A 12661-nucleotide genomic window follows, 5' to 3' on the forward strand; every position below is an offset into this window, starting at 1 on the left:
ATGAGTCATGTCTATCCAACACTGCCAAAACAGTTCATAGAGGCACTGACAGTCAGAGGGTCAGTTTACCCAAAATTAGAATTTTGAAAAATGACAAACATCAACAAAATCTACGTTGCAGATACCGCCAGAGCTTCGAGAGAAAATGTCTTCTGTAATTTGACCGAATCAACCCTTTAACAACTTTCAGTTTCATGGCCAGCCAGTGTGTGCTACATTATGAAAACCAGCATACATGAACACACCTTAAAACCCAAGAGACATTTGTGGACGTTAGCACTGTTTTGATGAGACGGTTCTTAGTTTAATGAAGTTGAGCTACGATACCATCAGCACTTGCACCTCAAACCTGGGACATCGCCTTTATTTAATTACAGCGCTTGAGAGGTTAAGTAATATTGCTTTGGCACAGCACCACAACACAAAGGGTACTTTTTGTTTGCGTATACATGCCTTTTCACACCGAGTGTCTCCATACACAATTATGACGCGAGAATCAGGAGAGAAGAGGGAAAGAGTCGGAGCGATATAGAGCGGTAAGGTCATGTCTCTAATTTGCAGCGGAGATGAGAAAAGTGACCCTGGCTTTTAAATAGAACATCAGAGCATCTCACCTGCCTGAGACACTGCAGATTGCTTTTCCTGGTGGGTGAAAAAGAGCATCTGCCTTCATTTGCATGTACACACACGTGTACAGTACACATAAGCCACACACACACACACACACACATATATATAAGCAATTCATATTCCCTCTTGCTCATAACACTTTATAATTCTCAATTTAGCCCCCTCTCATCTATTCAACGGGACCTAATCACGCCAATTTCACAGAATCTCATTTTGCCCACATGAGCTGATGGGACCACGGTACACGTAATCAGAGATAGCGGCTATATTGAGAAATATGGAAAGGTCAATACTTGAGATGTTTGGACGGCCTGTTGGTTATGCCGCATTAAAGTGCAAAGTGCTTATGCTGCAACAAGTGAGATCTGCTGCATCATTTTTAAATCACCTGCTCATGTAAACAAGGGTGGTCCCCATGATATACAGCGAGTACTGCAATGCCGATGGCAGACAAGAACATTCAAAAAAGTATTCTACATATGCTAAAGTGGATTTAAAACATACTTATTTTGAAGGGTGATTCCATAGTTTTCATTCTTTCCATTAAACTCACCAAGTTAACTGCTGACATCAGGGCACACAGCAACAAGAAGTCCGGCGTGGCGAGAAACACAAGCAGTCAAGTCTGTCGTAAATCTGCGGATTAGCTAAAACTGAACTAAAAAGAGACGACATACTCGGCAAACAGTCAAATGATCACCCAAACTACCTGTTGTTAACCTCCATCACAGTTTACAGCCAGACTTCCTGGTTCACCTTAACCTGTGTACTGTAGCTGTGAATGATTAAGCCATGACCTGTGCGATGACAGATTGTCATTGTGGTTGAATCAATCAAATGATTCTGTATTGTCGGCATTGTGAATTTTTCCACCTCAAACAAACTAATATATATAATTTGATGAATATGAAAGAATTGCGTCGAAATACGAGATCAATTGTCTGCTGTGCTGTTTTTTAAATCAAACTTAATTCATGGCAAGATATCCCAGGAAACCAGGGCAAAGATGGATATATTCCTGTGTAACAGGAGAACGTTCGACCATAATCTGGTTGCTGTTGATTGTGCTTTGAACCGTACAATATTATCATGACCTACAGAAATGATGGTCAAAGCTGTTACAATACGACCGAAGTGGTAATAAACCATCATTTTCCTTTAAAGGTGTGGTCTTTCTGTTGTGAAAAGTGCTGAATACCAAGCTTGAAAACAATGTCACCCATTTCCTTTCCATGCCTCTGTTTGGATCTAGTACGCTTTCCAAACTGCCCTCCTGACACCCTGACAGCCGATATAGACTGACAGCCCAGTGATGTCACTGAGGGAGCTTGTCCGGCGGGCTGGTCGGGGTGACGGGTTGCAGAGGGTTTGTGTGTAGTTGTGATGATGGGGGGGGGGGGGGGGGGGAGTGATTAATGAGGACTGGAATGTAGAACGTAAACAAACTCGACCTCGCCGTCACCTTTCATTCACAAAATTGGCTCGGCTAACTGACTCCCCCCCCCCCAACCACCACCACCACCGCCCCTCTGGATTATGTCACCCACTGACACACACACACACACAGCCTCTCGTGAACACACATCAAACGTCAGCCCCATGGCTTTTGCACGCGCACTTTTTTTTCCCTCATCGCCTGCTCTGTCATTCGTCTCTCCCTCTCAATGTGGAGCAGAGGGCAGTTGAGTTCACGCTCTCCTCCACCTCCCCTCCATCTTCGTAACCCCACTGCTTGGTATTATGTATCTGTCTGTCTGCCCGCCTGCTCTTAAGGAATGGTAAACCTGTTAACCCTCGCTAACCCAACCATTGTTTGCACTTCTCCGTGTGTGTGCGTGTGTGCGTGTGTGTGCGTGTGTGTGCGTGCGTGCGTGCGTGCGTGCGTGCGTGCGTGTTCATCTGAAGCATATCCCAGGAAGTCAGGGGGGTATTATTGAATAATTCAGAATTAGCATGAATGTTTAAAGCTCATGTCTTTCTTTCTTTTTTTTCCCTGTGGAAACGTGCGGTGCAGGGAAAGGCCACCGAGGCTGTTCCAGAGAAAGTCTTCTTACACTAAATGCTCATTAGGATACTTTCATAGTCTCTCTTTTTAGTCTCCGTCTTTGTCATCTTTTAGCCGTAACGGTCCACATTTTTTATTAAACCTGCTTCTGGGACTTTGCATCCCTTGGTTTTATCTGGTTGGGGGTTCTTTGTGTGTTGGGCTCGTGTTTCTTGGCACTCTTAGAATTTTCTCATCATCTGAACTGAGAAATGTACAGAAATATGGTGTCATAATAAGAGAGCACGCTAACCCAGTTTTTAACCTCAGTTGGAGTCTCTCTGTGTGAGGGGATGTATTTTATTTCTAGAAGAAAGTTACAAGAATGTGCTTTCTCAAGCTCCTCACTCATATTTAGGGGATGCTTGCTGAAGTATTAGCTTGCACATAATTTGACTCCACCCAATATGTACACGATATATTCTTCAAATACACGTGTGCCACCCCCAGCATCTTTAAACTGCTTCCAATTAAAGAGCAGTGCTACTTTTCATTGGCCTCTGTTAAACAGTCTTTCGTGGAGGCTGTTTGCTTGAGCTCAGGTCTCATGAAGGGTAACACTGTCAGTGTTTTGGCCTTAAGTCCAAAGTTATCTCTCTAATACAGCACCTTGCTGCAGCGAAAAGCCCAGTTTGGCCGCTCTGACTCAAACCGGCTTCAAGATGCTATCTGAAGACATGGGAGCCCTGCGGTCTGAATGTGTTGCCGTTTTTCCTGTGGATTGTGTGAATCGTCCGGCTATGATGACAATAAAAAGGATACTTGTGTCTTCCAGCTAATTCAGGCGGCTCCCTCCAAGGTCCACAGACGCCCCAGTCCTCTGGCAGCAGCTCGACAGCAGAGGCAGGAGGCGATCTGAAACCCCCCACACCTGCCACCACCCCCCTGGGACAGGTCACACCACTGGCCCCCAACAGGTACCACACAGACATACTGCACTGTCAATAATACTACCGCAGTACTGAGATGCTGCTGCTACTATTACTACTTACATTCATGCTATTGCTGCCTCTACCACTTCTGCCACGATAGTAGTTCTTTATTTTCTGTGATCAATTTTGTAAAAACTAATTGCAGTGTGATAGTTAGCACAAAATGTTCCTTATGTATGAACAGGGATTATCTGTTGATAAATGGTATAAACCTAAATTGTGGACAACTATGGTGTAGTGAAGCAGGATTTATCAAAAAGACAAAGATCTTTATATGCACCGTTCTGTTCAGATACAACATTAACATTAGTTTGAAGTGATTTAGGTGAGATTGAAGACAACATTTACATTCTGCTGTGCTGCTCTGTATATGATATTTCAAGGCTTTCACTTTTTAATTTTGTAAAATGTTCCTCATCTGCACCCTGGGAAAGTAGACAATGTTGATTTTGTTTTTGTTTTATTTGTGATAAAGTCATATAACATAACAGTGGTGGAAGTTCTCTAAATAAATCTCAAGTACTGTTCTTAAGTTTTTGAGGTTCTTTACTTTAATATTTTTCTATTTCATGCTACTTTATACTTTTTACTCCACAACATATATTTGACAGTTACTACTTATGTTTAAGATCAAGGTTTTACAAACAAACTATAGTACAGTTCATAAAAATATGATGACTTGAGAGATTACACAAACAGTATTTAAAGTCGTTTGAATTAGCTTTACTTTAACCAACTACAACATCAATTCCTGCATACTGGGCTACAGTAATGTGTCTGTAAAAAGAATCCAATAATATATTATCATACAAGGAGTGCTTTTCGTTTTAATCGGTGCATTTTGCTGCTGATACTTCTTTACTTTAACCTGAGTTCTTTTGAATCCACCACTGACAACAAACTACGACCACAACAACTATTTTATGGAATATATGAAGTATTTTATACACAAATTAAACATCCATCATTGAAACAATTTAAAACGTTTTTTTCCCCTTCAAAATAAGAGCATAGAGCTCCTTCACACATCACATCAATGTTTTCAGTGTGTGCAATCCATGGCTGCTCCTCTCTCACACTGCTTCCATCTTCTCCCCTCTCGCTCTCTCTCTCTCTCTCTCTCTTTCTCTCTCTCTCTCTCTCTCCCTCCCTCCCTCCCTCCCTCCTCGCCTTGTCCAGGAGCAGTGTGAGCATACAGGACCCCTTCTCGGAGGTGAGTGACCCGGCCTTCCAGAAGCGTGCTGCCTCCCTGCCCCCCTCAGCTCCTTACCAGCAGGGCCTCAGCATGCCAGACATGATGATGAGGATGCAGTACGACGCCAAGGACCCCTTCGCCGGGATGAGGAAGAGTGAGTGAGGCACACGCTGAAAAGACACCCTTTTTCCCAAACAACAAGCCCCAGACCTGTTATACCCCATTTTGAGACGTATGTGAATAAACTGTTTTTCAGGCCGACAAAATCATTTTCAGAAACTATTTTGCATTGTCGACTTCATTTTAAAAACTTACATGGCTCTTTGTCAAAATTGTTCTTTTGTCTTTCTCGTCGGTCTAATTCATTGTCTAGTCAGGACAGAAGTGTGTGTGTGTGTGTGTGTGTGTGTTTTACTACTGGAATTATGAAAGGAGATGAAAAGTGTTTGTTACGCCACGCATCCCTTTACGGAAAACACACTGGCTCGTCTGATGTTCTCGTAGCTTAGCATTTGTCTCATCCTAACTTTGCTCATCCTTTTCATCCTCCCCGCATTCAACCTTTCATCCTTCCCATCCTGCTGAGAAGCACCTGTTTCGACCAACTGGTGCAGTTTAGTTTTGAGAACAAACAGTAGTTTTTAGAAAGGATGGAGGCGCCTCTGAAGGCTGGAGAGAATGGAGTCTGAATGAATAATGTGGTGGATGTTCGCTGCATAACAACAGTTGCAGCCTCAGAACAATAGATTTAATCATGTGAAGTGGTGAATATTCATGGAGGAATGCTGCCACCTGGTGGTCAGTAGGACACTATGAGTTAGACAATATTTTTTAGCTTGTTGCCTGTAAAGATCTTTTTTTTCCCTTTTTCATTTTGTCTATGTTGATTCATTAACTGTTATATAAGCTAGTCGGATGCATTTGCCTCATTTGTTTTCCTCCTACGCAGTGGCAGGAGCTGACCCCTACATACCAGGCCAGATGCCCGGTGGTGGCATGCAGGACATGTATGGTCGACCCCCGTCAGCCTTGAGCATGAGCCAACGGTCGCAGTATCCATATGGGCCGGGCTACGACAGGAGGTAGGCACACAAATCAGCAGAAGAGGGTGGTGAACCTGTCGTATCTCATTATATCTTTGGCATTTCCCCAACATGAGCCCGAGGGGCCACTGTAGTTGGGATAGTTAAAAACATATGTTTACAGCAGATATTTTGTCAGAAGCATTAAGACTTTGCTGTTGTTTGATCCTCAGACCGGACCATGTCATGGGGATGGAGGGGAACATGGGTCCCCCTGGGAGTCAGAACAACATGGGACCTTCGAACAGTGAGGGCAGCATGTACTCGCCCAGTAGATACCCTTCACAGCAGAGGTCAGCACCCATGTGTGTAGAAGAGTCGATTAGAGTACACTTGTGGTCAAAGCAGTGACTTACATGTATTCATGTTACTTTGCTGGTCATTTTTTAACCAGCGAGGGACTTATTCCTCTCCTCCGTTCTGTTTCAGACACGATGGCTACAGTCAGCAGTATCCCAGCATGCCATTTGGGATGCATCCATCTGGGATGTACCCTCAGCAACAGGTGAGAGAGAGAGATGTAAATAAAGCAGTTCTACACAGTTTACTGTGACTTCACAATATATGACAGCCGAGTAAAACTTTAAAAGACGAAACCCATTTTGAACAGGAAATGTCCGAAGATGATGACAGTTTAACCTACAAATAATGTACTGTACGAATAAATGATCATGTCAAATACTGAGTTGTATATTTCTTCCCAACGACATTTTTGCCCCATTTATGCTTTGTTGCATTTTTAACGTGGCAAAAACGTTTTTATCATTATAGAATTCTAACTATCTACACATTTGCTTCAGCAGGGCTACAAACGGCCCATGGACGGCATGGACGGCATGTACGGCGCCCCACCCAAGAGACACGAGGGCGACATGTATGCCATGCAGTACGCCAACCAGCAGCCGGACATGTACAACCACTACGGCGGTGGGTACTCAGGCCCTGAACACAGACCCATCCAGGGACAGTTCCCTTACCCCTACCCCCGCGGCGACCGCATGGCCCCCTCGGGTCAGAGCCAGCACAGTATGATGGGTGGGGGGCCCACTCCTAACCATGCCGCCGATGGCCCCAACATGTGGCCATCCAGGACAGAGCTCGGCTATCCCTACCCCAACAGACAGGGGCCGCCATCGCAAATGCCACCTTACGGCCCAATGGGCAGAGACGACATGGACGGACGGCCGGGGCAGGAGCAGTGGCACCGTCAGTCTCCCTACATGTCATCAGGAGGCATGGTTCCCCTGTCCTCACGCCAGCCATCTTCTTATTCCAACTCTCCATCCATGGCCAACCATCTGTCCAGAGCACCCAGCCCAGGAGCCTTCCAGCGCTCCATGGACTCTAGGATGTCACCCAAAGCACCGTTCATGTCGCCCATGAAGATGCCTAAGCCTGGGATGACCATGATGGGCCCACAGGGAGGTGGGCCCCTCGGTCAATTTCCTCCCAACCTCAGGCGGGACCTCAACTACCCACCAGGATCAGTGGAGGCCTCAATGCCGATTCTCAAGCCCAGACGCAAGCTCACCTCCAAGGACACTGGTGAGATGCAGTCACATTATTTCATTATTTACTTTTTTGACTAGGGCTGTGAGGTGGATGGGTTGCATAGTCAGGAAGATTCATTCCTGACTATTTTATCTCTGTCTTAGATGAACAGCTAAGCCTACTTTTCAGGTAGAACTAGCACAACATGAGGCACATTTTATGAAAGGAACTACAATGATCTACTCTGTTCAGTGTCCCATTTCATCATTTGGACAATGTCTGATCACCATTTTTTTTTCTTCCTGGTTCCAAAAATCCTGCTGTTTTGACCCCAGGAACGCCTGAGGCCTGGCGCGTAATGATGTCTCTGAAGTCCGGCCTGCTGGCAGAAAGCACATGGGCCCTAGACACCATCAATATCCTGCTGTACGATGACAGCACTGTGGGCTCCTTTACCCTCTCACAGGTAAAAACCAATTTCATGACTACACCTAACCGCTGACAGAGAACTCATTCAGCCTGCATGGAGCGCTGTAATGCTGTGAACTCGATCTTCCAGATGAACCTTTTTCTGTAGTAGTAAAGATCTGTAAAATTCAGTAAAGGGGAAATATTCAGAAGACCATTATGTCACTATGTCGTCCAAATGATCAAGATATTACAAAAAAAAAGTGATCAGAATTAGATTTCTTTCTTCTTAAGTTGCTGACATGAATTTGATCTGTGTCTGAACAGTTGCCAGGATTCCTCGAGCTGATTGTGGAGTACTTTCGCCGTTACCTGATTGAGATCTTTGGCATCCTGGAAGAGTTTGAGGTGGGGACAGTGGCTCAGAAAGGCCTTTTGAACCCTGCTGCTAAACAGAAAGAAGAAGTCATCCCTGACCAGGAAACGGACTCCAACGCCCATCCTGAACCTGAGTCAGCTGCGGCAGAAGAGGAGCAAGCAGGAGGCATCGTGGAGGAAGCTCAACCCGTCACTACTGCAGAGCCAGAGTCAGCTGAGGTGAACATGGAGAAGGAGGAGTCCGAGGTGAGCATAAAGAAGGAGGACAAAGATGAAGAGGACAGAAAGAATGAGGCAAAAGAAGAAGAGAGTGAAAAAGGAGCAGAGAGTAAAAAGGAGTGTGTTGACCAGCCTGTTACAGAGCTAAAACCTAAACTCAAGCAAGCCAGTAAATATGATAAGCTCCCCATCAAGATTGTCCACAAAGAGGACCTGATTGAAGACATGACAGAGCACTTAGGCTCCATCACTGAGTTCGCTAGCGGCTTGCTACACTGGCAGGCTGGCGGAGGTGACTCCACCGCACACATTCAAACACAATTTGAACCCCGGAGTGAACCGCCTCCCCGGGCAGATGGAAAGACAGAGAACAAAAACAAAGAGGAAAACACGGAGGACGATGGGAAGAAACAACCACTGACACATATCACTGCTACCATAGATGATGTTCTGTGTGCTCGGGTGGACGCCCTTTCTTACGCCCACCCTGCGCGCTCCTTGCCATCCTACCCCTTCAGGGTGCATCAGGATGGGGAGCAGGACCACATCACCTTGCTGGAGGATGAGCCTCGCTGCCTGGACGAGGCTCCGCTCTCCACATCCTCTGCCTGGCAGGACACACTGGCCAAGCGCTGCCTCTGCGTCTCCAACATCGTCCGGAGCCTGTCCTTTATCCCCGGGAATGACTTGGATATGTCACGCCACCCTGCTCTGGTTCTTCTTCTGGGCAGGCTGCTCCTGCTGCACCACCAGCACCCGGAGAGGAACAGGTCGCCCCCTGGCTACCAGAGAGACGAGCAGAAGGAGCAGGGGCTGTCGAGCAGCAAAGAGGAGTGGTGGTGGGAGTGTCTGAGTCTGCTCAGGGAGAATGCGATGGTCACTCTGTCCAACATCTCGGGTCACCTGGATCTCTCCACCTATCCGGACACTATCTGCCTCCCCATCTTGGACGGCCTTCTCCACTGGATGGTGTGCCCTTCAGCTGAAGCCCAGGACCCTTTCCCATCAGCAGTACCCCACTCCCAGCTCACTCCCCAGAGGCTGGTGCTGGAGTCCCTCTGCAAGCTGAGCATCCAGGGCGGCAACGTTGACCTCCTGCTAGCTACGCCACCGTTCAGCCGCCAAGAGAAGCTCTTCACCGTCTTGGTCCGCTACGTGGGTCAGAGGAAGGCCCAGGCGTACAGAGAGATGGCAGTGGCTGTGCTCTCCCACCTGGCACAAGGAGATCCCACAGCGGCACGTGCCATAGCCATGCAGAAGGGCAGCGTGGGTAATTTGGTAGGCTTCCTGGATGATGGCGTTAGCATGGCGCAGTACCAGCAGAACCCTCACAGCCTGCTGCACATGGGGCACCCCCCTATGGACCCACCGAGCATAAACATGATGTGCAGAGCAGCTAAAGGCCTGTTGGCTATGGCTAAAGTGGAGGAGAACAAGACAGAGTTTGTGTTGTACGAAAGCAGATTATTAGACATCTCCATTTCCTCTGTGCTCAACGCGGGGGTGGTGGGTATCATTTGCCAAGTTCTCTTTCACCTAGGGAAATTATGACAAGAGGAGAGGCGGGACTCATACAGCAGACGCTAAGGCAAACAAGATGCGTCTGTGGTTTCCTATTTTTATTTATCAAAATGACAGAAAATGTTTGTTTTTTTAAAGACATATCCACAGAATATCTCTATATATGTATAGCTTCTGGGTCCTGGGAAAAAAAAGTGGGTTGGCATTTGAAAGCTCATTTTAATACAAATATTTAATACCTGCTGGTGTTGGATTGCTCATTTTGTTTGGCATTTTCTTTTGTTTTGTTCACTTTTTCAGCCAAAAGCTGCCACCAGATGTCGGTGCTGAATTACGTGGTTCCTTTTGAGTCGATGAGTCGTGGAGATGTTTTTCAGTTTTATAAACGCTAATATACTCATCAACATTTTGTTAATGGAGAGTATTTATTTAAAATGTGACTCTGTACAGTAGTTTGAACTTTTTTGCCAACAGTTGTGGGGGGGGGGAGGAAAACACTGACTTTTCAAATTGAAATGTATATGTCTCCATCGCTGGAAGATAAATTGTGCAATTGGACTCTAGAGCAAGTTGTCCCTTTTTGAGAACAAGAATCTTAAAAGATACCTGCAGTGTGTGCTTTAGGCCATGAGGAGGCAGCATTGCACCAGCCAATCAACATGAGAGAAGAGCGTCAGTTAAAATAAGTGTCTAATTTATCATAGCCTCAGTGACTTTCACAGATGAACTTTGTGTTTCCGAAGCACTCGTGTTATGTCTGTATTTTTTCATCACTGTGTATATAAACCGTTGTACGATGGACGCACATGAAGGTCTCAATCAAGCATAGCAAGAGATGGGACTTTGCGACTATTATAACAAATGCTTTTATTGTTGGTAAAATTTGTTATTGTTATTATACATATTTTGTTAATGGGGTCAAATATTTGAACATGGCAGATGTAACTGGTGTTTCAATGTAAAAAAAAATCCTGTATGCATTGTATTATAGCTGAGAAAACAATCGCTTTGGTAATCAAACGTGAAAGTGCCAGGGTGAGAGGATATCTAGGCGAGGTTACGTGGGGGAAACCGAACACATTTCTGTTCGTTACTGTCCTCCATTCATGTCAATGGGCATATTTTTTAATCTAGATGATGCTCTGAAAAGAAACGTGTGAAAAGAACCTTCAGAATGTCATGAAAGCGCATTGTAAAATTTGCCTTTTTTCGTATGACTCCATGTCTCTCTTTTATTCAGCATACACATTTATACTCTGTGCTGCACATGTCACAAATAAATGTACGATGAACATCATTAAGCACCGGAGACGTTGCATTATGTCCAGACAATCTTAGGCCAATAAAACAAACATCAACTGCTTACATGGACTGCCTGTTATTGATGTCATTCAAAATACATTGTGTCAGTCACAACTGACCCCTCCAGCCTTACAATGAAATTATACAATGAAATGCTGCAAGAGTCCAGGGGGCGTGTGATAATACAATATGGCTGCTATTCAGGTATCACTTCAGAGGTCTCTGATCTATGTTCACAATGTTTCCTGTCCATGGATCTCAGTTTTTGATCTCTAATGACAACCAGGACATCAACAGGTCAGCTGTATTACTTTTTATCATTATATTCTATTTTGACGGTGTTGATGATAACTGTTGAATTACTTCTGAAATGGATGGTTTCAAACATGTGAATATCGCGATATAGTGTAATATGTTTTAAATGATCATTATCAGCATCTCTGCCTGCCTGTGAACAGTAAGAAGAAGAGGCGGTGTGAGTTTTTCCTGAAAAGGTCAGTGCTTCCTGAACAGTGAACCATGCACTGACTGTCATATGTGGCTGTTCCAGCTCACAAACCATTGAATAAAATCATCTGAAGAGGAAAGACAGTCTATCTGAAGATGAGACGCGAGCTCTTTCCCAACCGACCGCAGATCATTTTTGCAGTGTCATCCGGGACCAAGACGCTGATAAAGGTCAAGCCGCTTTGGACCAAAAAAAAGAGTGATATTGCAGCAACTCTCTAAACATGTATGCAATGTGAAACTATGAGACTGGGCATACAGCCAGAGAGGGACGCACTTTTTATGAAGGAAAATAATTTATGTTGGGGTTTACATTCATAAATAGGTCAGTAACATTTCCAGTTGAATTGTGTCCAAGACCAACTCATCTTACAGCTCCCATCGTCTGTTTTTAGTCCCTTTAACTTATACACTAAATAATGGCATTCAATGCATCTCTTCTTCTTTGTACAATGTATGGGCAGATTTCAAAAGGACTGCCATAATGAATTGGTTAACCCATTTATTGGTGACCTGATACTGCTGTACTGATGACGTGTTCATGTTTTGGTCTGTGGCCAATGGAAAAAATATATCATGAATATCATACTCATGGGACCCCACACTCAATTTGAACAGCTCCTCTAAGAGCATCAGTTTTCATAATCCCCTCGTGAAGACAGAGGTCCATGACCTTACTACAGCCATTCTCAGCCCGTACAGTGATAAGTACCCGATCCTCCTCACAACTCTTTCGGCACTTGTGTTCTTGTACCTACATTTAGCAAGGGCTCTGGTGAAAAACAGAGCGATGCTTACCAGGCCCCATTGATTACAACTGCATGTCTTGTTTTTGCACTATGCATCATACATCACAGGCCTTTTGACTTACAATAGTAGGAAAAGCACAGAGGCTACTAATAACATTATTGATGGCTCTGTTTTATTCAAGTGCCCCAGTAAACCCTGACAG

At 45.0% G+C, this 12661-nt stretch overlaps 1 protein-coding gene across 1 annotated transcript in view; it reads left to right on the plus strand.

The window, feature by feature from the left end:
• arid1b (AT-rich interactive domain 1B) overlaps positions 1–11257 on the plus strand; it is a gene marked incomplete at its 5' end in the record, with an annotated part of 158745 nt that extends 147488 nt beyond the window's left edge. Inside the window, 8 exons of the mRNA XM_079287339.1 lie at positions 3450–3591; positions 4786–4955; positions 5751–5883; positions 6057–6176; positions 6313–6388; positions 6684–7428; positions 7710–7840; positions 8110–11257. Coding sequence (XP_079143465.1) covers positions 3450–3591; positions 4786–4955; positions 5751–5883; positions 6057–6176; positions 6313–6388; positions 6684–7428; positions 7710–7840; positions 8110–9930 — 3338 coding nt within the window. The 3' untranslated portion in view covers positions 9931–11257. The remainder of the gene's footprint in view (positions 1–3449; positions 3592–4785; positions 4956–5750; positions 5884–6056; positions 6177–6312; positions 6389–6683; positions 7429–7709; positions 7841–8109) is intronic.
• Positions 11258–12661: the final 1404 nt, after the last annotated feature.

Source organism: Melanostigma gelatinosum, assembly GCF_949748355.1.
Source record: "Melanostigma gelatinosum genome assembly, chromosome: 16".
Classification (NCBI taxonomy): Eukaryota; Metazoa; Chordata; class Actinopteri; order Perciformes; family Zoarcidae; genus Melanostigma; species Melanostigma gelatinosum.